This window comes from Chlorocebus sabaeus, chromosome 4, assembly GCF_047675955.1.
Source record: "Chlorocebus sabaeus isolate Y175 chromosome 4, mChlSab1.0.hap1, whole genome shotgun sequence".
Taxonomy (NCBI): Eukaryota; Metazoa; Chordata; class Mammalia; order Primates; family Cercopithecidae; genus Chlorocebus; species Chlorocebus sabaeus.
The window spans coordinates 40,077,093-40,104,074 of record NC_132907.1 but is presented as its reverse complement, the minus strand read 5'-3'; the positions used below and the strand labels follow the sequence as shown (position 1 = coordinate 40,104,074).

Sequence of the window (26,982 nt, the reverse complement as noted above, 5' to 3'; positions counted from 1 at the left end):
TGCTCTCAATTCCCTTGCCACATTGCAAGTAGAAACCTCAAGTTAGAGATTGCTACTAAGTATTGTTTTTACTTCCAAGTTACGGTTTTATTTGTTCATCAAAAAATATTAAAATTATATCCCTGTTATGAGAGCCAAGCAGTTATACTAGGTTCCTATTAAATTCTAATCTTTTGATTTTCAGATGCAATTTCTGCCTTTTGATCTAAAAGGGACTATATTTGAAGTTTATCAACAATCTATTGATAAGAAATGAAGCAAAATCCCTCTAAGTAATAAAAATGGAATTTCAAAAGATCGTAAGCAAAACAAATAGGACCAATGAAAAATATCTAAGCATACTTCACTATCTCAAAGTTACTGACCTTACCAGTTCAATCATGTGTACAAAAAAGGTTCGGGGCAGGGATATCACAGCTGTAGCTTGAGAAAAACAATGCAAGGCTGACAGGAGTATTAGTCAATCCTGCCTGTCCTCCAGAACTACATGTTTATGCTTTCTGAATGTTACTGAAATAGGTGGAATCTATTAATAGTGCACTTATTTAGGTTTTGAAATTGAGTATCAGATACTAAATAACTGACTTCTGAAGTTGTTCCTTTTCATGGAAATTTAATTATAATTGATTTTGGAGATTATTTTCCCTTCTGGGTCTATAGGGTTTAAATTCTGCAGACATCAAGGACTGATAGATGAGGAGGCAGCCACACAGGGAATCACAACATTGAGCTACAGATACCACAGACATAGGCCTTGCCCTTAAAGCACACAACGATGAGCAAAACATGGACGATACCAAAGAATTTATTGTAAATGTAGTGGCAAATACATTCAGAATAATCATCATTAAAAAGGAACTAGAAAATTACACATATTTAAAGTATGTGCTTTTTTCCCCACCACCTTTAAGTTAATGGCTAGTACCAACATTTTAAGTAATGAAATACTTAATGTGATGATCCATTTTCAGATAATTTCATGACTGTATCTTCATCTTAATTTTTAAAGCAGTTGACCATGAATTTCAGCGTCAATTATTCTCTGTTTTTATCAATTCCGTAATGATCTGCAGAATCTTGTCATCTGAGTGGAAGAAAAAAAAAATGCCACGAATAAATGCAACATTGTCTGATTTTCCAATGTATATACATGTAAATAAGAGGTATACATCACTAACATTTTTTACATTAGAATACAGAATTAACACCAGTAATAAATCTAGAGACGCCTATAAATATTTTTTGCCCCACATAGATTTTAATTATTGCTATAGGTTATGCCATACCTACTTTGACAAAAGTTAACATTTTGAAAAAAGGTAACATTTGTATAGGCTAAACCCCAAAGAGATAATATGACGTGAACTGTTACTTCTTTATAAGGAATTATAAATTTTATTCTATAAAAACTCCTTGAAGAAAGTAAGTTTTTCAACTTTTTCACTTGGCTGAAATATACTGAAGGCTCTACTGACTATTCAGTGTTCTTCAGAGTATGGCAGAATTTCCAAAGTATAAGCAAGGAAGGAAGAAATAACTTATCAGTTTCTCCATGTTTAGTCCAAAGGAAACAAAAAATTCTAACAGGGAAGTGCTCTTGGAGAGGTGTCAATGGGGAAGTGACAGACCACTCTACACAACAAAGCAATCAAATACCAATTAATTTGACAAACAGAGCAACCAAGGCTGCATTATTTGCTAAAGGGGTTTTGTTAACAACTGCTTCTACTTAATAGTTACTCTGAAATTGCGACTTCCTAAGGACCTCATAACCACTCTTTAGAAAGTTACAATTATCAGGGCTGCAAAACTGAAATTCTACATTTACATCAGATACTCAGAAAAAGGTGTGGCTTTCAATGGTTGCAATGGTTACAGTGGCATTAAAAACAACAACAAAAAAGTGGGAGGGAGAGGAAAAAGAGAGGTCATTTGTTTGAAGTTGGAACAATGGCAGGTCTAGAAAGAACATTTTTCTTTTTCATTTTTTAAGAGATGGAGTCTCACTCTCGCCTAGGCTGTAGTGCAGTGGTGTGATCATAACTCACTGCAGCTCTGAACTTCTGGGCTCAAGCAATCTTCCCATCTCAGCCCTCTGAGTAACTGGGATTACAGGTGCAAGCCACCATACCTGGCTCCAAGAACCACGACTTTTCAATTGAGGAAGAGACAGTAAAAGAAAGTATGAGAGTAAGTTCAGTTACTTCTTTTTCAAATGTTTGGCATTCTACCAACTTTTTGTTATAAACCCAAGAGACAGCACTAACATACTTCTTCCTTCCTCCCAAGTCAAAGGTATACACTACACCCAACGGTAAGTTCTGCTCTCTCTTATGGCAAAGGGAACAGTGATATCATTTCGAAAATCATTTTGCTTAATTAAAAGCTGAGGTTCAACCTATACTTTATAAAATGTAATTCTTTCTTATTGCCAAAGTTGTGATGCACAAAGCCCCCGGAGAAAAGAGCCCATATGTCTTAATATGTTAAGACCTGATCTGCTTCCAGCAATATAGGAAAATTAATACATTTTAATGCTTATGCATTCATATTTAGTTATACAAAAAAACTCACAAGAGTATAAGGTTTCAGGGTAGCGGAACTAGATCAGGAGCTCCCCCAACTTGCCTGACTTGAGAATAAACTGGGGATAATTTTGAGAATAAACTGGGGATACTTTGTTCAGTACAATCATACTAAAGTCACTGATCAATTCTTAACATTAAAAGGACAACCAAATTTAAGTGCTTCCTGATGTGATGCAATGGGGAGAATACAGCACCAACTAGAAAGTATTATTTTTCTCAAAACTTATTCTAATCATACCTCCAAATATAACTACCAGTTTATAGGAAATACAGGAACATGTTAAAGCATGAGTATGTAACTAACCAAATATTAAATGTGGGACATGCTACCAGAAAAACAACTCAGTTTATTAAAAATAGTTAACTGCATTTAAAAAGGGGATAGCCTTAGAGGGGAAGTGTTACAGAATAAAAGATTTTAAAAATAATACAGCCACAGACCTCTCCCATAGAGATCAGTATGTCTAGGGTAGGTCTTTGGACCTTGTATTCTTTGCAACTGCCAGGATGATTTTGATGATTTGGCAAGTTTGAGAAACACTTCACTGGGCAAACTGCAAGCTCAGGTGTGTCCATTGCAGATCTCTCTCTTATTTTTTGATATGGGGTCTTGCTCTGTCACCCAGACTGGAGTGCAGATACTTGCCTCAGTCTCCCAAGTAGCTGAGGCAACAGGTACATGCCACTAGGCCTGGCTAATTTTTTTTAAATTGTTTGTACAGATGACATCTCCCTATGTTACCCAGGTTGGTCTTCAAGTGATCCTCCTGCCTCAGCCTCCCAAGGTGGTAGGATTACAGGCAGGCGTCACCATGCCTGACTCATTTCAGATTTCTGTTGAAGGATAATGTGTTTATTTTATACAGAGAAATAGCTCTGCATTTGAAAGAAACACACGGTGGAAAAATCATGCTGAAACAAACCTAACAGAAAGTCCCTAAATCATATACACACACACAAATACATACATGGGTATGTGTATACATATATTTCTTAGAGACAGAGTCTCTCTATGTTGTCTAGGCTGGACTTTAACTCCTGAACTCAAGCTATCTTCCTACCTCAGCCTTCTGGGTAGCTGGGACTACAGGCATAGGACACCATGCTTGGCTTATTATTTTTTTAAATAATAGCTATGTTACCAGTTTACTAAAATGCTAATAAGTAGCAAAGTTTACTATGCTCAGTTTTATTAACCTTTTTTTCTATGAAATGGCTAGAAGTTTAGAAATGACAGGAGTAAACTAAACCTTAAGAGGATAATTAGGTTGTGAATAATCACTGATTGAGTTTGACGGAATTTGGCATAAAATAGATGGAATTTTTTACAACTTCAGTATGCTTTAGTATACTCCAATGTTACAAAAAAATAATTTCTAGAATATTTCAGATTTTCTCTTAGAAAGTTTTTTTTTTTTTTTTTTTTTGAGATGGAGTTTCGCTCTTGTCGCCCAGGCTGGAGTGCAATGGCATGATCTTGGTACTCACTGCAACCTATGCCTCTCAGGTTCAAGTGATTCTTGTGCCTCAGCCTCCCGAGTAGCTGGGATTACAGGCATCCGCCACCATACCCGGCTAATTTTGTATTTTTAGTAGAGACAGGGTTTCACCATGTTGGCCAGGCTGGTCTCAAACTCCTGACTTCAGGTGATCCACCTGCCTTGGCCTCTCAAAAGTGCTGGGATTATGGGCGTGAGCCACTGTGCCTGTCCTCTTAAGAAAGTTTTTCCACACATTAATACATACATACATACATGTTTTGCTCATCGTTGTGTGCTTTAAGGGCAAGGCCTATGTCTGTGGTATCTGTAGCTTAATGTTGTGATTCCCTGTGTAGCTGCCTCATCCTCTATCAGTCCTTGATGTCTGCAGAATTTAAACCCTATAGACCCAGAAGGGAAAATAATCTCCAAAACCAATTATAATTAAATATGTACCTATGTATACACATACATACATAGGTACACATACACTTTTGTGTATACTGTCTTTCACTTACATTATAAGCAAACACTTACTTTCAAGGGACATCTTTGGATTTTCAAGCTTTTTTCTTAAAACAGAATCAATGAGAACTCTTAGCTGCTTGAAAATGACAGCTATCTTTACAGGGGCCTGTTAAGAGGAGATGAAAAAAATGGACAAAGTCAATCCAGGGGAGTATGAATGTGTTTAAGTAAATCAAGGCAAGCATATATTACAATCTGCCTTAGCACGTCTTGCTTTTAATGGAAAACACAGTGGGAAAAATACAATTTCTGCTAGCTAGGCATGCAAACCTCTCAATTTCCTTATTAAATCTGGTAACTCTTCCCAAAATAAGGCAACTATTATTCCAATAATTGTTTTCTCCTCTATTTATATCAACTCTGTGGAAGTTAAGACTACAGTTTTGGGGAGATAACTTTTTTTTTTTTTTTTGAGATGGAGTCTGTGTCGCCCAGGCTGAAGCGCAGTGGCGCAATCTCGCCTCACTGCAACCTTCACCTCCCAGGTTCAAGCGATTCTCCTGCCTCAGCCTCCCAAGTAGCTGGGATTACAGGTGCGCACCATAATGACTGGCTAATTTTTTGTATTTTTAGTAGAGACAGGGTTTCACCATGTTGGTCAGGCTGGTCTCTAACTCCTGACCTCATGATCCACCTGCCTCTGCCTCCCAAAGTGCTGGGATTACAGGCATGAGCCACAGCACCTGGCCTGGGGTGGGAAATTTTTTTAAACAGCTTTATTGAGATATAACTTACCCTAAAAATTCACTCATTTTCACTAATTTCAATAGCTTTCAGTAAATTAATAGAGTTGTGCAACCATCACAATCCAGTTATAAAACATTTTCACCACCCCAATTTCTTTGCACAAAGTGCATATAATTGTACAGCTGCACTTAAAATTCACCTCTCCAGTCCTAGACAAACGGCTGTCATAGAATAACCTAACAATGTAACAGGTTTGTTTAGTTTAAGCTGGTCAATCTTGATGGGAGTACAGAGAAACAGATAAACTTATTGTTAGAAATAAGCATAGGTTGGTCTGATTTTTCCAGAGAAGAATTCAACAGTATGAAATAAACTATAAATCTGTTTGATCTTTTTATTCCTTTTTATTCCACAATGTAGTGGAATGAGAATAAATTTGGGTATCAAATAGTCCTAGATTTGAATCTTGCTCTTTCAGTAATAATCCATGTAAATCTTGAGAAAATTATTTAATTTTTCACTGTGTTTAAGTGTCTCTATCTATATAAAAGAAACTATAGAAATTACCTAACAAGGCTGTTAGGCTATTAATTTGGGAAAATCCATATAAAGTTAACTATTGAAGTACCCAACATAGAAAGCTAGGATTGTTATTAATAATAAATAGAATTTGTTATACCAATATAATTTGATTTTCAAATTTAACAGATTTAAAAACACAGAGGCAAGATAAAATAAGCAATTCTACTTAACTCATAAGAAGACATTATGCAGACTCCAATAAAATTTTAAAAGTGTACCTCAATGGTACTGGAAGTTGAACATTTTTAATAATCAATAAAATCAGTTGTACTATGTACCTGAAAATAGATCCAGCCATCAATAGAAAGAAGACGTTCTCGGTGTTGAACTTCTATATCACCACCAAAAAGTAAAACTGGAAAAGGAGTTATTAGGGTAGTTTCTCTCAAATACACTCTGGCATACCTTATCTACATGGGAAAAAGGAGGGGAAATAATTTCAAAATATAAAAATAGAAGAAAGTCATTTATCTTTTTCAAGTAAGCATTTTTCTACAATTTATTATTCTACATTTTAAGCCAAGAGTATCTGTAAAGCTACATTTTCATTATATGCATAATTTATCAATTTTATAGTAATTACTATTACCACCTGTGCATTTATACTATAAAAAGGCATTGTAAATATTATTGCTAAGGCTGAGTTAGACGTTGAACATAAAGGAAACTAGGTACAAGCAATTTTATAATGCTAATGATATTAAATAATTAATGTTAAAATGATGATTAACTTTCAGTTTCTGGTTTCTAGACCAATATTCAGGTATGGGCGTCAATCAGTAATTTCTCATGTTTTACATTTAAGTTTGATAAATGTTGAGAGTTATTCAAGCCAGTGCTTGAAATTATGGATCTTTGTTATTTTAAAGGTCAAGAAACAAAACAGAGGCACTCTTTGTAAAGGGAGAAGAATTATGTTTCAATTTTTTATGTTCTCTTTTCTTCTCATACTGCCTTAAAAATGTATAAATGAGACAGGTAACAAAAACCCAAAATATGAAGAGAAAATGCCATCTTAACCTTCACCATATGTTAAAAAATAAGAAAATGGAGTGGTCATGCAGCTCCAATTTAAAAGGTTGTTTTCGTTGTAATCTATAAATATTTGTTATTAAATTATCTTAGGTGATACTTGACCGAAACTGTTGCAAATCATCCACAGTTCTACTACACCATTCAATATTCCCCTTATTTGGAAACAGCACATACAACTTGTCTTTTATCCCCTTCTGAGACAGCACCTTTTAATGAAATACTCAGGAGATTGACACATTATCAACCAACATCAATTTGCTACTACTGTCTTTATTCCAAGTAGAAAAGATGATGGGCAGAGTAGAAACCTTACTAATTTTTTTTTTGAAGAGAAAATAAGCATTCTTTTGTTTGAAAAGCTATGTGCATCTTGATTTCAAATATTAACAAAAATGAATAGCTCAATTTGAGAACCAAATAAAATACCTGTTAGGGCATCCTAACTTGTTATGAATGACTTGTAGAATAATGCTCTGAATACTGGAATTTAGGAATGAGTACTTCACCTTCTCCTGGTATAAGAGCCATCCATGAGTTTGCAAATCTCTATTTACTGAGGATGGGTGTACTTGTGCTTTGCCTTGGGCCGTCTCCACAATGCAAGCCAATTTTTCTGTAACATCCACTGACTTTGTATAGATTATCTTCCCCACATTGTCATACAGTCCAGCCACCAGTACAGCTTTAAGAAGGGCAATTTCTTGGAATGAGAGGGTCTGTGAGGCTCTGTTTCCTTCCCAGCTGGTAGAAGTTGTGGAAGATGAAAATCCTGCTGCCTTAACCAACTTTATTAACTCCTGCTTTACATCCTAGATTGGTTTATGTTAAAAACAGAAATAATCAAATTGATTAGAGAAATTTCCAAATAACATTGTAATTTATATTACTGCTTCCTACAAAAATTGACAGGATGCTAATGATTATTTAGCTAACTATAGCCCAAATTACCTTAAGGAAGAAAAAAAGATACTGGAAAGTCAACTAGAAACAGCTATTCTCTTCACCCTAAGACTTTAGATGTCTCAAAACATAAAAATGTATAAAATTTGAGAGCAAGAAAAATGTGTCTGAACACATTTTCATTCGCTACATTTACTTCCATAGTAGCTCTCCTTTTTCTCTGGAGATTTTTACTCAATGAGGATGGTCAGCATTGAGAAAGAACTGACAGAAATCTTGATTCTAGATTGCAAGTACTTCTTCATTTGTTTCCGGAAATCTATCTTACTTTCTCAAAGAACTTTGAAAAAGTTTATTAATGACAACTTCATTTAATCTAAAATTGTTGCCTAAAATATTTTTCTACCTTTAATATGTGCTAATCAGCAAAACTAGCAGAGGAAGGATGGGCAGTTTTTCAAAGTACACAGGATACAAGCAATTAAAAGGTGATGTTTACCTTTAGGATATCCTTTATGTTTTAAGTTTGGGGCTTAAGGGACTTTCATTCTAGGGGAGAAAAGACCAAACAGACAGCTGCCATAACACACAGGGTTAGTGAAGACATCTAAAACTTTGTAGTCCCAGGGAGGTGAAGAAAAGGCTCATAGAAGAAAGGGGATGGAAAGCAATTTGAAGGTTGGGAGAAGTAGAGAGGAGATAAAGGAAAAGGGGCTAAATTGAAGAAATAGCCCCCTCTGGGCTGATTGGGATTTCTACATGTTCCCAGTCAGGTGGCCCAGAGGGGGCTATTTCTTCAATTTAGCTCTTCATGTGCTTCGAGAAGGACAAAGTTCATTCCACTTAGAGAAGTCTCTGCTGTCATCCTAGCAGTTTTTTTTTTTTAATCACAAAAAATAGTCTGTCAAATATGGGAAAAAACCTTTACTTTTTAAAATATGAGTATAGAATAGGGGGATTATGTGAGAGATACATTATTGTCTGAATACTTTTATAGCATATCTGGGCCAAGCGAGGTGGCTCACACCTGTAATCCTTCCTAGCACTTTGGGAGGCTGAGATGGGAGGATCGCTTGAGACCAGGAATTCAAATCTAGCCTGGTCAACACAGCAAGACCACATCTATTTAAAAAAAAAAAAAAAACAAAAAAAAACACAAACTTTTATAGCCTATCTGTATTAAACATTATTTCCTTTTACATACGTATCAATAAAAATAAAAAGACAGTATTTGTGGGGGAGCCCTGCTTTTCACATTCACCTGTCTTTACATTTTGACTACACTTCTACTCTCTCTCCTCCCAGAAATAAATTTGTTCCTGAATAGCAACCTATAGGCTAAACCATCGGTTTTCCTTCCTAAGAACAGACTGATAACGTTGATCACAACCAGTCACTAAGTATGATGCTTTGAATGCCTTTTCATAACTAGCCATCCCAGGCTGTAGCTAAATAGCTGGCCAATATTTAGGGACATATAATAGAATTTCACGAAGAGGAATCAGGGCTCTTTGGAAACACGACTGATTCCAAGCCTGGAGCGTAAAATACACTAGAGAAGCTTTCCATACCAAAAGCAAGGCAGCCATCAAAGATTGCTAAGATTATATGAAAAGGACTCAGCAGCCAACCCAAAGGGGCTCTCACTTCCTAAAGAGGGGACAATTTGAGTATTAAAAAATTAACAACTGTAGAGAACTGAAACACATCAAATATATTTAAATCAGTAAGTTCGTAAAAATTTTTTAAAAAAACGATTCACTGATTACTTGTGGAGATGCTTAGGAATCAACTCATTATGAAAACTGCTAGGTAAAAGGAAACAAGCATTTATCCTAATTTTCTTGTATAAACTGTACCTCAGGGTATTCAAATATTAATAAGGAAAAAGTAGTTCTTTATGAAATAATTCTAGCTAACAAGTAGAACTATAATACCATCATTTGCAACCCTAATGAAACAACAGGTCTGAGTGTTATCAATGGCTGCTAAAAGCATTGCATGAAAAGCCAGTGGGGAATTTTGTAATGGATGAATCTAGCTGGCTCCATTGATATATCTTAATGTTACGAAAAGGGAGATGACTCCAAAAAAAAAGAAAAAAGAAAAAAAAAGAAAGATGAACTTGAATTGGATTAAATTCTCTCGATATAACACCCATTTATAGGAAATACAGGACACAGAAGAATATGTCAAATAATACCACAAGGATACAATCAGCCATATCCAGACCCTAATGAAACAATAGGTTGAGTGTTATCAATGGCTGCTAAAAGCCTTACATGAAAAGCCAGTGGGGAATTTTGTAATGGATGAATTTAGCTGGCCCCATTGATATATCTTAATGTTACAAAAAAGGAGATGGCTCCGAAAAAAAGAAAAAAGAAAAAAAAAAAAAGATGAACCTGAATTGGATTAAACTCTCAACACCCATTTATAGGAAATACAGGACACAGAAAAATATGTTAAATAATACCACAAGGATACAATCAGCCATATCCAGAATGCAAGAAACTCTACAGGACAATGTATCTGGTTTCTTCAAAAAATAAATGGCAAATAGGAAAAAACTGAGAAAGGGGTGACGATACATTAAGAGACTTTATTAAAAAACATATCAACCAAATTTAAAGTGTGGGCCTTGTTTGGATCATCCTTTGAACTAGCTGTAAAAAAAAAGCCAGTAATGAGGTAACTGAGGATATTTAAACACTGTCTGTATATCTGATGGTATTAAGGAATTGGGTATTTTTAGGTGTGATAATGTTTAAAAAAAATTTGATACCTTGGATATGCTTCAAAATCTAGAGGGCAGATAGTAGAATAAAAGGAGTACAAGTAGATTGACCACAGGTTGATAACTATGAAAGTGGGAAATGGGTATATGAAAGTTCATTATGTCCATACAATTTGATGTATGTTTGAAATTTTCCGTAATTAAAGAAAAAAACCACATTTCAGAGTTGAGAAGAAATATAGATTAATCTCCTTTCAACTTGCGTGTGTTTTTTTTCCTTTTCTTTTTTTTGAGACGGAGTCTCGCTCTGCCGCCCAGATTGGAGTGCAGTGGCATGATCTCGGCTCATTGCAACCTCTGCCTCCTGGGTGCAAGCAATTCTCTGCCTCAGCCTCCCGAGTATCTGGGATTACAGGCGCCCACAAGCACACCTGGCTAATTTTTGTATTTGTAATAGAGATGGGGTTTCACCATCTTGGCCAGGCTGGTCTTGAACTCCTGACCTCATGATCCACCCCCCTCGGCCTCCCAAAGTGCTGGATTACAGGCATGAGCCACTGTGCCCAGTCCTTGTGTTTTTTGTTTTTGTTTTTGTTTTTCAGACAGAGTTTTGCTCTTGTTGCCCAGGCTGGAGTGCAATGGTGCGATCTTGGATCACTGCAACCTCTGTCTCCTTGGTTCAAGTGATTCTTGTGCCTCAGCCTCCCGAGTACTGGGATTACAGGCATGCGCCACCACACCTGGCTAATTTTGTATTTTTAGTAGAGACAGGGTTACTCCATGCTGGTCAGGCTGGTTTCGAACTCCTAATCTCAGGTGATTCACCCACCTCCACCTCCCAAAGTGCTGGGATTACAGGTGTGAGCTACCACGCCCAGCCCATGTTTTTTTTTTTTTAAGTGAAAAACTGAGACTTCTAATTCCCAAGATAGTGTTTATGAAATCGTGTTGCATCTTTTCTTTTCTTTTTTAAAAGAGATAGGGTCTCACTCTGTTACTCACGGTACAGTGGTACAATTGTAACTCACTGCAACCTTGAACTCCTGGGCTCAAGCAATCCTCCCACCTCAGCCTCCTGAGTAGCTGGGACTACAGGCATGTGCTACCATGCCCATTTCATTTTTTTATTTTTGGTAGAGACACATTCTCACTATGTTGCTCAGGCTGGTCTCAAACTCCTGGCCTGAAGCCATCTTCCTGCTTCAGCCTCCCAAAGCACTGGGATTACAGGCATGAGCCAGTCTTTTTGATCATTTCTTGAACATACTATGATTATTATTATTATTGTTTTTTTTTTGAGACAGAATCTCGCTCTGTCACCCAGGCTGGAGTGCAGTGGTGCGATCTGGGCTCACTGCAAGCTCCACCTCCCGGTTCATCCCATTCTCCTGCCTCAGCCTCCTGAGTAGCTGGGACTACAGGTGCCTGCCACCACGCCCAGTTAATTTTTTTTTTTTTTTTTGTAATTTTAGTAGAGACGGGGTTTCACCGTGTTAGCCAGGATGGTCTCGATCTCCTGACCTCGTGATCTGCCTGCCTCGGCCTCCCAAAGTGCTGGGATTACAGGTGTGAGCCACTGCGCCCAGCCATACTATGATTATTAAATACTATTTTAAATCACTGTGTAATACATACAAGTTACTTGCTGGAAGAAAGAAGTCAAGTACAATCACAAATGTACTAATTCAACAAATGTTTTATTAAGGCCTTACTATGTGACAAGTATTTTCCTAGGCATTCTTTTTTCCAAAATAAACTTATAGTTACCCATGACTCTGAGTGAGAGATCCATATTAAGAATTACCTCTAGGGTTAACAGTGATGTTCTATTGAGAAAGTTCCTCCGGCAATATGTGATTTCAGAACGATAACCTCCTTCTTGTCGTGCTTTCTTCCATCTAGATAAATAAAATGTCAATTAATGAATAAAGGTCACCATGTTCTCTTTCAAACTCTTTTTCAGAGCTAATAACCAAAGTAAGATTTAATTAAATTATAATTTAAAAAGGGAGGGATCTTGCTTGTAGCAGCTACCAATTGTATATAAGAATATTAACTTATTGACAGATATGTTAACAATATTAACAGATATTTTCTGTTTATGTTTAACAGTAAATTAAGTTACTTTAAATGAGTTAATATACATATAATGCCAAATATATTATTCTTAAGTTTTAAGGATTATAAAACACATGACTCTCTAACATAATTATACCTTGACAGATGAAATAACTAAAAATAAATTTAAACCTCAGATGTACAATTTTAATGAGTCAAAGGTAATTTTTTTTAAGTAAATAACCTCACGTAATTGGCTTATTGATAACGGCCAGATTATGTTTTTACCCGAGATAAGCATTGTAGATTGTCAGGTGGTCTGAATCCGCCATGGCCAAAGCTGATTTTGCAAGATCTGCTTCATCTTTTCGACCAATTGGTGTGGTAAAAGGAGACTTCTCTGTCATAACTGCAGCTAGTGTTGCCTATCCATAAATGACAAAACAATTTATCATTAAAGAGCTATACAGTGAAAGTTAACTTATAAAAGAAAGCAAATCATAAAACAATCACCCTTTAAGTTGCCTGTTTATTTTCAATACTTTTATTATGTTCTACTATAGCTAATTTTTATTTTCATTTTAAACAGTTATTTTTTGTTCCATTTTAAGGAATTTCAAAAATACATCCCTTTACTTTTATACCCTTTCTGTGAGGTAAGAAGGCAATTATCACCACAATCAGAGAAAAAAAACTGAACATTTATATAAATGATTTACAGTCTGTCATACAGTTAGAGGCAATCTGGGAATCCTAACTCAGTTATCTTGTCTCCAAGACTGCCAAATTTCTACTCTTAGTCTGCCATGATCTTTAAAAATAATTTGGACATAACAATCCATTTGTTGTTGTAGGTTTTCAGATAAACTATCATAGAAGAGGTTATTTTTTGAACTTCACAAAATTCTGGTGAATATCTATTTCGAATACTAAACAGAGAGAGACTACAGTAATAAGTCACATTTTCTTCATTTTATTTCTGGATTTTTTTTACAGACAGGGTCTTGTTCTGTTGCCCAGCCTGGGGTGCAGTGGCCCAATCACAGCTCACTGCCCCCTCCTACTCCGGGGCTCTAGCAATCCTCCCACCTCAGCCTCCTGAATAGCTGGGTCTACAGGGGTATACCACCATGCCTGGCCAATTTTTTTAATCTTAATATTTTTTGCAGAATCAGGGTCTCACTATTTTGCCCAGGCTTCCATTCTGTTTTTAAATAGCCTTTATTGGTAATCCCAGAAAGGGCCATAGCTTGATAAAGTTGGAAAGTTGGAATGGCACAGTAAGCATATGCGTCCAGAGACTCAGACAAATTTGAATTTGTTAATTCTGAGATAATTTGAGAAAAGAGAACTCTGCTAATTATTGGCTCAGAGAGAGAGCCCAAAAAAGGAAAGAAAAAAAGTTTTTAATTTTACCTTTCATTCGCTAGTGTTCAAAGCTTCCTAAGAATCATCCACTACATATTCCATTAAATATTTCAAGCGGGTTGAAAACAAAAGTTTAGACAAGTCAAAATCACTCACAAAATAGTACCTACAGTACACTTAAGTAAATGGATGAACAGATTTTCAAGTATATAAATATAAAAACTTAAATATTACATTACAATATTCTTATCCGACCTGGCCAACATGATGAAACCCCATCTCTACTAAAAATACAAAAATTAGCCAGGTGTAGGGGCACGTGCCTATAATCCCAGCTACTTGGGAGGTTGAGGCATGAATTGCTTGAACCCCAGAGGTGGAGATTGCAGTCAGCCTAGATTGCACCACTGCTCTCCAGCCTGGGCGACAGTGCCAGACCCTGTCTCAAAAAAAAAAAAAAAAAAACTCTTATCAAGCATTCAGGCCCTCTCAGTTTTATTGTTAGTACAGACAATACTAACAATACTAAATAAATTTTTTTTATTTAGTTAAAAAAAATTTTTAATTAACAATTGTTTCCAAACTTGTAATTTCCTGGTCAAAGGATATTTAAAGTGAAGAAGTAGCAGCACTATTTGACTTACCACTGGGTCAAGGCAGCCAAATATGGCACCAAAAATAAGCATCTTGCCAATCTTGACATTCACAGGTAAAGCTGCAAGGTGTTGGCCCAACGGAGTCAGTTTAGGGTCATTTAATTCACAAGCTCCAATTTTTCGGAGCAAATTCATTGCATTGCTGATCACTTGGAGCTGAGGAGGATCTAAGGCTTTGGAGAGGAAATCTTCAGGAGAACCAAGATTACATTTCTGCAGATTAAAAAAGTAATCAAATTGGTATGAAATCAAAGAATTAACACTACCCAATGAGATGGTACTGGAACTAAATTTGACTTCAGTAAAATTTTGAGCAAAGAGCGTAAAATGTGTAAGTAGGGCTATCCTGTTATTTTTTTTTTATAATGAGGGCAGAGGAGTTGGGGGGAAGAGTATATGAGCGTTTGTGTGTGGGGGGGGTGGGGAGGGAATAAGGATTAGATTTTCCACTCCACATTTTTAGTTTCTTAATTCTGGATTTTGATAGAGTGAAAAATCTAAGAACTGAAGGATATTATAGATCTTTCAGTCAAAGAAGACCTTTGTTTAGGTCAGGGTTTCTTGATCTCAGTACTACTGATATTTTGGGCTGGATAATTCTTTGTTTTAGGGAGCTGCCCTGTAAACTGTCAGATGTTTAGGAGCATCCCAGATCTCTACCTACTAGATACCATTTACCCTCCCTGTCCAATTATGATAACCAAAAATATCTCCTGACATTGCCCAATGTCCCCTGGTAGGCAACAGTGCCCCCAGTTGAGAACTACTGGTCTAGGTTATGAGGCTGATAATCTATAAAGTGTAAGTGTCTGGCAAAACCAAAACACAGTGGATTTACTTATAATAAGATGGATAAGGGCATATATTAAATAAGAGTAAAAAAGTTGAAAATCTAAAGCAATATAAGGTAAGTTTAGGTGTTCATTTTTTTCTTTTCTAGAAAGGGGTGAAGGACAAAATTCATCTGAGTTCCCTTGAGATTACCATAATATGAAGGCATAATTCCTCCAAAGGTACACGTAAGATTTCAGGAACAGAATACTCCATAAAGCCTTCAAATCTGAAAAATAAAGAAATACTAAATACATATTATCAGAAATGTCACACAGTACTGGTTTATGTGTTTTACATTTCCAGTGCTATGCCATACCTTTCTCTTGTGTACATTCGGAAACAGAAGCCATCTCTGACCCGCCCAGCTCTTCCCTGGCGCTGCAAAGCACTGGCTTTACTGACAAACGTCTCGACCAAAGAACTCATCTGACTGCTTTCATGGTACCTGAAGAAATGTTTTAGGAGAGAATATGCAGATAATTGACTTAAGTCAAAATTGGAAAAAGCTGGATTTGACTGTTACAACTAAGTTAAATATAAGCTTAAAAAGTCCATTATTTGGACCAGTAATTCTCAAATTATGCTTCATATTTAAATAATTTAGTAAACATTGCATACTAAATACACTACAAATTAAAAGTCTGGTAAAAGAAAAAAAACTTCTTTAACTTATCCTTTCTCATACTAACCTGATCATAGAGTCTTTAAAATTTAGTAGAATATCTATTAATTAAGGAACGAGAATTCTTTGACATATTTTGAGAAGTGTTACTGTGAACATTACAATTCAACATACTGTTCACGATACAGTTAAACCCTGAAAACATTTTCTCTAGAGGTACAATTCAAAGAATCAAGAATCTACTTTTTATTGAATAGCGGTACTCTCTTGCAAATATTGCTATGGTTTCCTAAAACAGGGGATAGTGTATCTAGGTTACAGTAGACTACTAAAGGTGGTCTGTCCTATTTATGCAATATAAACATTATTTATACAGTAGTAATCTTTTTGTTGACGATTTAGTTACAGTTACCTATTAGGTTCCAGTTACTGAACTGGGCACTTTCAGTTATGAAATTTTCATTTTGACTGGGTGAGGTGGCTCACGCCTGTAATACCAGCACTTTGGGAGGCCAAGGTGGGCAGACTGCCTGAGGTCAGGAGTTCAAGACCAGCCTGGCCAACATGGTGAAACCCTGTCTCTACTAAAAATACAAAAAAATTAGCCGAGTATGGTGGCATGCGCCTGTAATCCCAGCTACTCAGAAGGCAGAGATGGGAACTGCTTGAAACAGGGAGGTGGCGGCTGCAGTGAGATTGTGCCACTGCACCCCAGCCTGGGTGTCAGAGCAAGACTCCATCTCAAAAAATAAAATAAAATAAAAATTTTTCATTTTACCCATTTGCAAATGAGGAAACTGATGATTAGAGAGGTTATATGTTATGTTACTTGCTCAAGGGATTTAAATTCAGCTCTTACTCCAAAAGCCATGTTTCTTTTCCAAATTACACAAAGAATGTTTTTTGTTAAACAATTTTACAAATAAAAAATCTATAAAAATTTATGTTTTGAAAATTTTTCTCAGTACTTTTTAAAAGTCGCACTATACTGGCATTACTTATGGGAAAACCCATGACATGAAATTCTGACATTTACTTTCAGATATTTTAAAGTTTCTTATAGTTTCTCTAAGGCTTTTGCTTTGGACAGAACTAGGACATTTAGGATTTTCGCTATATAATTTTAGGATTTCTCCCAAGAATTCAAGAGCCTCAGCCTCTTTCCAGGTTAAAAATGTTTTGATTTGGGAAATTTAAACTTACTTATTTTCTTTTGTTCTTCCAGTATCAATTACAAATACAACATCTGGAATAGTGATACCCGTCTCTGCAATATTTGTTGCTAAAACAATCTGAAAAAAAACAAAAAGCTTAAAACATTTAGACTACTTTCATTAATATATCATTATTTATATTAGTTTGAGCTGATGAAATTTAAAAACTGAATTTCAATTTCAGTCACAAAAATGTACAATCTATTTGCTATTACTATGTAATTTTAATTTACTCTAGTTTTGTCAGCTTAGCTTACTAATTAGACTAAATCTAAAATACAGATTTTTTAGTCCAACAAAAATACCACTCCCCTAATTCTAGTCAATCATCTTAAAAACGACATAAGTAGGGCTGGGCGCAGTGCCTCACACCTGTAATCCCAGTACTTTGGGAGGCCAAGGCGGGAGGATCACCTGTGGTCAGGAGTTTGAGACCAGCCTGGCCAACCTGGCAAAACCCTGTCTCTACTAAAAATACAAAAATTAGCCAGGTTTGGTGGCAGGTGCCTATAATCCCAGCTACTCAGGAGGCTGAGGCAGGAGAATCACCTGAACCCGGGAGGAGGAGGTTGCAGTGAGCTGAGATTGTGCCATTGCACTCCAGCCTGGGCAACAAGGCTGGAGTGTTGTTTTGAAACTCCGTCTCAAAACAAAAACAACATAAGTAGAATGGGAAACTGGGTAGAGAATGAAGACAGCTGAGCACAGCCCTTCACTATTATTAGGGAAAAAAAAAAATCACATTAATGAGAAGAACTAGGTTGTTGTCCTGGCTCTGTTACTTATTAGCTTTGTGACCTACCTAATGGTTTATGTACAGGAAAAATCATCAGAGAGGATCTGCCTAGAGAACAACAAGAATACTCCCAGGATTTAAATATTCAGTCTCCTTTGTGATGCCTAATATCCAATCTCCTTTGTGATGCCTTCTTGGGAAAAAGTTGTGACTTTTTTCCCTCAACAGGCAACATCCATACCGTATGTTTCAACTAGCACTCTCTCAATGAAGTCTTCTCCCTTAAATAGCACATAATGTAAACATACAAATGCTTGAATTGTAACATTGGGTTCACTTCTGATGATGGTAAGGCGCAGAACACCTGGAGTTGGCAGTGCACATCAAGCACTTAATGTTAACAACTGTCTTTGATGATAAAAAGTTAAACTGCATTCATAAAATACTCTCAGGTGTATCACATATAAATTTGCTGTACTAAATTTTACCTTCCTGACTCCTGGAGGAGGAAGTGTGAATGCTGCAGCTTGATCTTGGGTTGAAAGAATAGAATGCAGAGCTATCACTTTATATCTGAAAGTTAAAATCATAGTTCTTAGCAAGGGTTTCTCTTTAGAAGACACTGCAAAGAACAACAAAATTTATTTGCATATAGCAAGCAACTTTAAGATTTTTTACTATGAAAAAATCTAAACATACACAAGCATTTACAGAACTGTACAATGAAACCTCATATACACGCATCACAGAGAATATAAACAAACTATGCAAACAGGATTAAATTTTTAAAATGTTCTTTCTAATGTTGAAGTGGCTTATATGGTTTATTACAGTAGTAATAAACTCTATTGAAACATATAGTAAACAGCTGATTAAATATATATGGCTGATACACTGCAGTTTGGTTGGAGTTTTGCAAGATTTAGCAGGTTGGCAGGAGTCACCATCTTACTTTTAAACCACAGGATTCCCTCTGCTTAATCTTATTAAGAAGATGAAGACTGGCCGAGTGCGGTGGCTCATGCCTGTAATCCCAGCACTTTGGGAGGCTGAGATGGGTGGATCATCTAAGGTCAGGAGTTTGAGACCAGCCTGGTCAACATGGTGAAACCCCATCTCTATTGAAAATATAAAAATTAGCTGGGCATGGTAGCATGCACCTGTAGTCCCAGCTACTTGGGGAGGCTGAGGCAGGAGAATCACTTGAACCCGGAGGTAGAGGTTACAGTAAGCTGAGATTGTGCCACTGCACTCCAGCCTGGCCAACAGAGCAAGACTCTGCCTTAAAAAAAAAAAAAAAAAAAGATGAAGGCTACAGGCAGTGGCTCACACCTGTAATCCCAGCACTTTGGTAGGCCAAGGTGAGAAGTTCGTTTGAGCCCAGGAGTTTGAGGCCAGCCTGGGCAACAGAGGGAGACCCTGTCTCTATGAAAAAAAAATTTTAAATTAGCTGGGCGTACTGGTGCACGCCTGTGGTCCCAGCTGCTCGGGAGGCTGAGGTGGTAGGACTGCTTGAGCCCAGGAGTTTGAGGCTGAAGGTGCAATCACGCCACTACACTATAGCCTAGGCAACAGAGATAGAATCTGTCTCAAAAATAAAATAAAATGGAACAAATGCAGAATATAGTACCTAAAAAGTTTTAGTAGATAACATGTTAAAATGGAAATGTTTAAACAAAAAAATCTTACTTCCCCATAGGCAATTTTAACCTTTGGTGAAAAAACTTTGAAAACTCCGATCAAGGGTTTTAATGTACCAAATATTTTCCTATTTTAAAACAACCAGGCATATAATGAAGATGTGTAGTTACCGTTCAGAATAAAATCTTCTATCATTTGATAGAAGATCATACAACTGCTGAATATGAGCAAGACCTGGTAAAAAGATCAATACTGCTCCTTCAATATTTCTGAACTGGGGACTTTTATCTGAAATTTTAAAAAGATACAATATTCAAAATAAGAAGATAAAAGGAACAGCATATAAAATATTAACAAAACATCTCAAGATAGTAGAAATGTTTTATCAAATAAAATGGAGACCCATTAGAAACAGAAATATACCTAAGTATGCAAGAAGTTCCAAAATGAGATCCAGGTTGATTTTATGAGGATTCATGTATAGAATAGCATGCTGAGTGCGGCTGCTGTACTTCTGGTAAAATGGATTTAAATCAGCATTTGCTCCAGTCTGAACTGGGATGTATTCCTAAAAGAAATCCAACCAGAGGGAGCTGAATAAAAATATTAAGTATTTTTGTAAGACAAAGAAGGAAAAAAGGCCGTATTTGCATTCATCAAATCTATATTTTTCTCATTGTCACTATTACTATTTTGTTAAGATACAGAAAGAATATACTTAATAGTGGCGAGAATATCAGAAAGTATCATCTCTCTCCTATAATTTAATGTCATCCAGCCCTTAGGTATAGCAAAACCTTTTTATCTTGGCATATACATACTAAAATAATTGTAGAAAAGCATATTGTAACCATGTATGCATCATTCTGTGGCAACTAAAAAGCAGCCAGGCCAAGAGAGGTCATAACTTTAATAAGTAGTTTGTACCTGGCTCATTCCTTCTACATTGTACTTTGGCTCCTGAATTCCAGTCATCTCTTTTGAAATAATTATACTTTTCTAAAGTCTTTCTTTAGTTAGTAATTTTTACCTCTGGTGTTTTAGGGGAAGATTTTAATTTTTGCTTTCTTGGTCTATCTGCTTAATAAAAATATAAAGATAACTTTAACTCTGTGTTTTCATCAAATTGGAAACATGCATGAAATATCATGGATATGACAAAAATGCTGGATCTAGTACCACTGGCTAAAATGCAGGATAATATTGTTTTTTTGATATTTCTGAAAACATGTAATTGAGACTAACTTCCCAGGAAGAACTATGCCCTACACAGCTTCAGTATGTATGTATGTATGTACGTATGTATATACGTATGTATGTCTGTATGTATGTATCTATCTATCTATCTGTCACTATCTACCTATCACCATCTTGCCTCTGCCCAGCTCCTGCCAGGACAGAGGCTAAGAAAACCAATGGCAAGGATCTAGATTTGAGACCTGCCCTATCCTGACCACCTATGGTGTTGAGATGAAGTAGAGAAAAATCACTACTATGTACTCCTCAATAACTGATCACTGTTACAAAATTGTTATAAGAAGTTGCTTCTAACTTGTATGGTCCTTGATTTTGTATGTGTACCTAGATGGCCCAGAATAGTTTAAGAGGACAATCAAAGTATCACAAATCAAAGATTACAGTCTATGAAATAAAGATTAAAGAAACGACCTTTAAAATTCGTTCATTCTCAGATCTATTCCTCATCTATCAAATTATACTCAAATTCACTGTGTTAACCATATGATTTTGAAACTCTTGTGGCAGGTTAGGCCCTGGATATCATTATCTGATATCTTTCAAAATATTTTCTTTTTACCTGATATTTTTTTATTCCCCCTGCTTTGCTTGTAACATTAATGGTTACTTCTTCTTCCTCTTCCAGAAATTTCTGACAATATTCTGAGTCTTTCTCCAGTACAAAACCTGTTTCTTCTATTATATCTTCAAGATGAAAAACCTGCATAGAATAAGGCATATAAATGGGTGAATTCAAATTCATTTCAGTAAATATCATTTTAAAGAGAACAAGGGGACACCACCTTTTGAATGTCACCAAACGCTAATTTAGAATATTATGAAAAAAAATTTTTAGTATTATTTGGGAATGAAGACTTGGTTGACAGAGAGGGATTGTCTCTAAAGCCTCAAGACAAATTACATTATGAGATATATTTATATATATACATATAATGTGAAACAGTTAAGAGTAGATTATATTAGCTGAACTGAAAAGGTAAGAATCAAGAATAGAATATGTAAAAAGGAAGCTTCAAAGACAACCCTAAATTTGAGGGGTGGGTGAAAAAGGAGTTCCTTATTGCCAGGTAGCCACTCTTTTTTTTTTTTCTCCCTGACCATTAGATGACCAGGGAAGGGCGGCAACTCTTAATCTGAATATAATGATTTTCATGTGAAAATAGTTTTATGTTCTTTAGCCCTCAGGGCTGTCTTGAGTCAACACCCTCCTTTCTCTCCTATCCAGCCTCAGGCAAGGCAGTAACAGCCATCTGATTCTTAAGGCTTGTGTCCCGCTCCTCTGTCCACTCACTGAACCTAGGAATAGTTCTGGCCTCAGACTACAAGCACCCATCTCCTAGGGAAGGAACCTGTTGGTAATGCAGTTTCTGCTTATACACACATTATAAAGAAAACTTACCTCAACAGGATAACTTCTTCCTGAAATTCTGAGAATAGGGCAGTGTGTGAAATACATAGAAAATTTTTCACTGTCCACAGTGGCACTCATTAGAATCAAGTGTAGATCAGAACGTTTCTGTAAAATTTCCTTCAAGATAATTAGTAGGAAGTCTGACTGGACACTTCTTTCATGAACCTAGTTTTAAAAAGGGAATAAAAAAATTCATCATATATTGTATAAATTCTAGTAAGAAGCTTGAACAATCAGACACCCAGATTTACTAAAAGTTATTCAATATCTAAGTACAGTCAGTACATGTGCAGGGAGGGAGAAGCTGTATGTTTTAAATAAGGCAGATCTTCAGAACTGAAAATAAAGTCATTCTCTAAAATTGAAGTCACTGAAAATCATATAATGAACTAGATTAGCCATGACAGCATGACTCTACCCTAGGAGATGGTTTGCAAATCAGATCAGATGTAGCTGATAAGGCCGGGTACAACTCTAAGTTTGAGGGATGCGTGAAAAAGGAGTACTTTATTGCCAGTAGCTCATACTTGTAATCTGAGCACTCTGGGAGGCCGACACGGGCGGATCATCTGAGGTCGGGAGTTTGAGACCACGCTGGCCAACATGGCGAAACCCTGTCTCTACTAAAAATACAAGTATTAGCCAGGTACGGTGGTGTGCACCTGTAATCCCAGCTACCTGGGAGGCTGAGGCAGGAGAATCTTGAACCCAGGAGGCAGAGGTTGCAGTGAGCCAAGCTCATACCACTGCACTCCAGCCTGGGCGACAGAGTGAGACTCTGTCTCAAAAAAAAAGAAAAGATGTAGGGTATATCCCAAATTTCACTTAGAAGCAAGAGTGACTGCTAAATCTCTGCCACTAATATAAAACTATACTGTCACTATTACAAGACAGATGGTTTATCTACTAGGTAGAAAAAGAGGCATTAACTAGCAGGAATCCAAGAGAATCTCTATCACTGTCAGAAAAAAGGGTTTTATGCTCTTCCAACACATGCATTTTAGGGAAGAGCATGGATGAGGTATACTGTCAGAACTTTAGTATCTGTTGACTCTGAGTCTATCTTCCAACTTTCTGTACTGTGACTTATTTCTACTCTATTTTATAACAGATTTAAGGTAGCACAAAAGGATAAAGTATATCAAGATAACAAAACAGGTTTTATCATTCGTTCGGAAGGGAGGCAGTAGGGGTTAAGTGTTCAGACTCTGGAATCAATTGCTAGGGTCCAATTCTTGGCCACTTACAGTGTGACTTGGGGAAATTTAAATGACTTAGGGAAAGTCATTTAAATATTCTGGGTCTATTTCTTCTATAAAAGGAGAATACAAATAATGCAAATTTCATAGAGTTGTGACAATCAAATGAGATAATGCAAAGCCCTTAGAACACAGCCTAACAGTAAGTACTCAGCATTGTGCTAGATGCTGGAGTTTAAAAAGCAACCAAGAGAGTTCTCTTCCTTTGAGTTTTCAGTGCAGTAAGAAGATGCTGTATAGGATGGTTTGAAATTATATATGAAGGATAGCTAATCCCGATGGTCAAGAAGGCTACTAAGACAAATGCCATTGATGCTGAGGACTGAGGGATGAGTATGAAAAGAAAAAGAGGAGGAAGAAACGGGATGAAAAAAGGAGAAAAAAGCATTCATGTTAAGGTACACAGTGTGTATGAATTCATGGTAGAAAGAAGGATCATACTAACTTTCAGAAACTGGAGAAACAAAAACAATGACTTGAGCATGGGATGGGGGATGGGTCGGTCAGAAATAAAGCTGGTAAGATACTCAATAAACTGCCCTGTAAGGCCTTGTAAACTGGGTTAAGGAGTTGTGACTTTATCCTAATGAGTCAGGAAGGGCAGTGATTAAAGCATTTTAAAGCAGAGGAATCATGTGGTCTGAGTTTTATTTTAAAAAAGGATAATCCTGGCTACAATGTGGAAAATGTGGTGGAGGACAGCAAAACAAAGCAGGAAGTTTAATTCATTAGAGACTTTTGTAGTAATTAAAGAAATAATGGCGACCTCTTCAAGGGTAACACCAGTGAATACGGAGAAAAATCAATGTACTTGAGAAAGGCAAAATAAAAGGACTAGCTGACTGGATTCAGGGGATGTGGGAGAAAGAAGGAAAAATCTTAAAGACATTTTTACTTTGGTGGTTTGACCAGGTGACTGGGGATCATTCAGTGATTTAGAAGAGAGGAGAAGGGGCAAGTTATACAAGATGAACAGGGAAGAGAGATGTTGAGTAGTGGAACTGCTGAGTTTGGAGTTCCTAAGACTGAAGGTATCTAGATGGTAGCTAGATATTTAAGTCTGATGCTTAGGAAAGAAATCTGATGGAAGGCATAGATCTGGAAAACTTCATCAAATATATATGAATTTATACAAATAAGGCTTTTTTGTTATTTTGAGACAGGGTCTCGCTCTGTTGCCCAGGCTGGAGCACAGTGGCACTACCACAGCTCACTACAGACTTGACCTCCCAGGCTCAAGCAATCCTCCACCTCAGCCTTGCAAGCAAACGGGACTATAAGTGAGTAGATAGGACTATAGGCAAAAGCCACCAAACCTAGCTAATTTTTTTTTTTTTGGAGAGAGGAGGTCTCCCTTATATTGCCCAGGCTGGTCTCAAACTCCTGGGCTCAAGTGATCCTCCCGCCTCAGCCTCCCAAATTGCTGGCATTATAGGTGCAAGCCACTGCACCTGGCCAGATTTTTTTTTAAAAGGAAAAAAATAAGGATAGAACATAAAATAGAGCAAATAAAAATGCATACTATTAAGTATACTTGGTATAGATGGGCAGAAAATTTGGCTGTAAGCACACTATCAGCCATCAAGAAAACCTACTCAATTCACACACTGACTACAAACTAAAATCACACAATTCCTAATAGTAAGGCCAGAAGGAGCATTATTCTGACTGTCTTCATAAAGAGGTTCCTGTACAATGTCATGGACCTTGTCCTGACATCTCTTACAATAAATACTTAACATGATGATGAATTTCACTTCTAGGTTTTTTTTACTTGCTGTAGTGTCTAAGAGGTTGATGGGATCACATTGGAGCTCAATTCAGTTAATTGTGTCTATGAATGGCTAATATAAAACCATGAAAGAATACAACTTTCTGAAGTTGGTCTAGTTTTTAGAGTTCATCCTGATCTATATTTACCAAGCAATTTTCTGGTAATAACTTGGGGTTCAACAGAACTTATTAACTGCTACAGATATTTCAACTTACCTAACAGTAAGAATTTCTCACTATAAATATATTGTAGCTTATTTTAAGAATGGTAATACGAAAAAAAAAAAAATCAGCATTTTGGCTCATGTTGACCTTTGATGATACTGATTAAATCCAGATCTTGGTCATACAAAGCCACAATTGTGACACCTTACCTCTACTCCCTTCCCGCAGGAGCCTGTGGGCCAGATAAAAAAGCAGCTATTCAGCCTCTTTCTCTTTGATATCTTAGCGATAAGAGTGAAACCATCCCTATAAACTTTATAAAATTAATCAAGGAGGTAGTTCACTGCCTATTGTCCTAGAATCACATAGACCCTAGATTATCGTTCCCCTTAACTGCTCTATAGATAACTTGAACATTATGAAATGGTACGTTTTCCATTTGAGAAACTCCTTCAGGTCCTATGTACCAGTGAAACTACTGACTCAAAGCTGATCTGAAGGACCCCACTGATGCCAGCTGGTATGAAGGACCTCACAAAGAGCTGATTCCCCAAATAATGCAGTTTCTACATCCTGATGATTTTTATCCTCTTTACCCTTACCAATCAACGATGCCAATTTTCCAATCCCTTGCCATCCAAAATCCCCTTAAAAGCCCATAACTCCTCTGGGAGATAGACTGAGGGTCTCCTCATCTCCTTGCTTGGTGCCCTGCCACCATTAAACACTTTCTCTGCTGCAAACTCTACTGTCTCAGTGCATTAGTCTGTTACTACACAGTGAGCATACAAACCTGTTGCTCCTGTAACAACAGTACAGTGTTCTCTCCCGTTAAGGAATAAAGACTCCTTAGATAAAAATTCCTATAATTTATTTATTATCAAAATATTAATTAGGTTATTTTAAAATGTCTTCACTCAAACTTATCTGACAAGTGGAAAATAGCTAAATAAATTATGGGACCATCCAAATTATATACTAGAATAAAGCTACTTTTAAAAATCATGTTTTTGGGCCAGGCATGGTGGCTCATGCCTGTAATTGCAGTACGTTGGGAGGCCGAGATGGGTGGATCATGAGGTCAGGAGATTGAGACCAGCCTGGCCAACATGGTGAAACACCGTCTACCAAAAATACAAGAATTAGATGGACGTGGTGGCACACGCCTAGTCCCAGCTTACTCAAGAGGCTGAGGCAGGAGAATTCCTTGAATCCAGGAGGTGGAGGTTGCAGTGAGCCGAGAACACACCACTGCACTCCAGTCTGGTGACAGAGCGAGACTCTGTCTCAAAAAAAAAAAAAAAGGTTTTTGTTGACTAATGTGAAAGAATTATAAATACACATATTAAATATACATATATAAATATACAAATTAAAGATTAACATTTTTTTTTCTGAATCATGATATCATACTTTTTCTTTTCATTTTTCTACCTTTCTATGCTTCTAA

At 36.6% G+C, this 26,982-nt stretch overlaps 1 protein-coding gene across 3 annotated transcripts in view; it reads right to left on the bottom strand.

The window, feature by feature from the left end:
* Window positions 1-789: 789 nt before the first annotated feature.
* Window positions 790-26,982, bottom strand: part of DHX29 (DExH-box helicase 29) — a 52,637-nt gene continuing 26,444 nt past the window's right edge. The window contains exons 13-27 of one of the 3 annotated variants that reach the window (XR_005244571.2): window positions 22,324-22,500; window positions 21,484-21,624; window positions 20,091-20,235; window positions 19,838-19,955; window positions 18,515-18,599; window positions 17,280-17,368; window positions 15,771-15,899; window positions 15,605-15,680; window positions 14,609-14,833; window positions 12,885-13,021; window positions 12,343-12,436; window positions 7,328-7,710; window positions 6,145-6,276; window positions 4,607-4,703; window positions 790-1,084 (exon numbers count right to left, since the gene is read on the bottom strand). Coding sequence is in view for 2 of the 3 variants with exons in the window: in XM_007972641.3 (XP_007970832.2) it covers window positions 1,032-1,084; window positions 4,607-4,703; window positions 6,145-6,276; window positions 7,408-7,710; window positions 12,343-12,436; window positions 12,885-13,021; window positions 14,609-14,833; window positions 15,605-15,680; window positions 15,771-15,899; window positions 17,280-17,368; window positions 18,515-18,599; window positions 19,838-19,955; window positions 20,091-20,235; window positions 21,484-21,624; window positions 22,324-22,500 (2,001 nt within the window). In the remaining variant the exon portion in view is untranslated. The remainder of the gene's footprint in view (window positions 1,085-4,606; window positions 4,704-6,144; window positions 6,277-7,327; window positions 7,711-12,342; window positions 12,437-12,884; window positions 13,022-14,608; window positions 14,834-15,604; window positions 15,681-15,770; window positions 15,900-17,279; window positions 17,369-18,514; window positions 18,600-19,837; window positions 19,956-20,090; window positions 20,236-21,483; window positions 21,625-22,323; window positions 22,501-26,982) is intronic. The other 2 variants (XM_007972641.3, XM_007972651.3) reach the window with 2 other exon arrangements.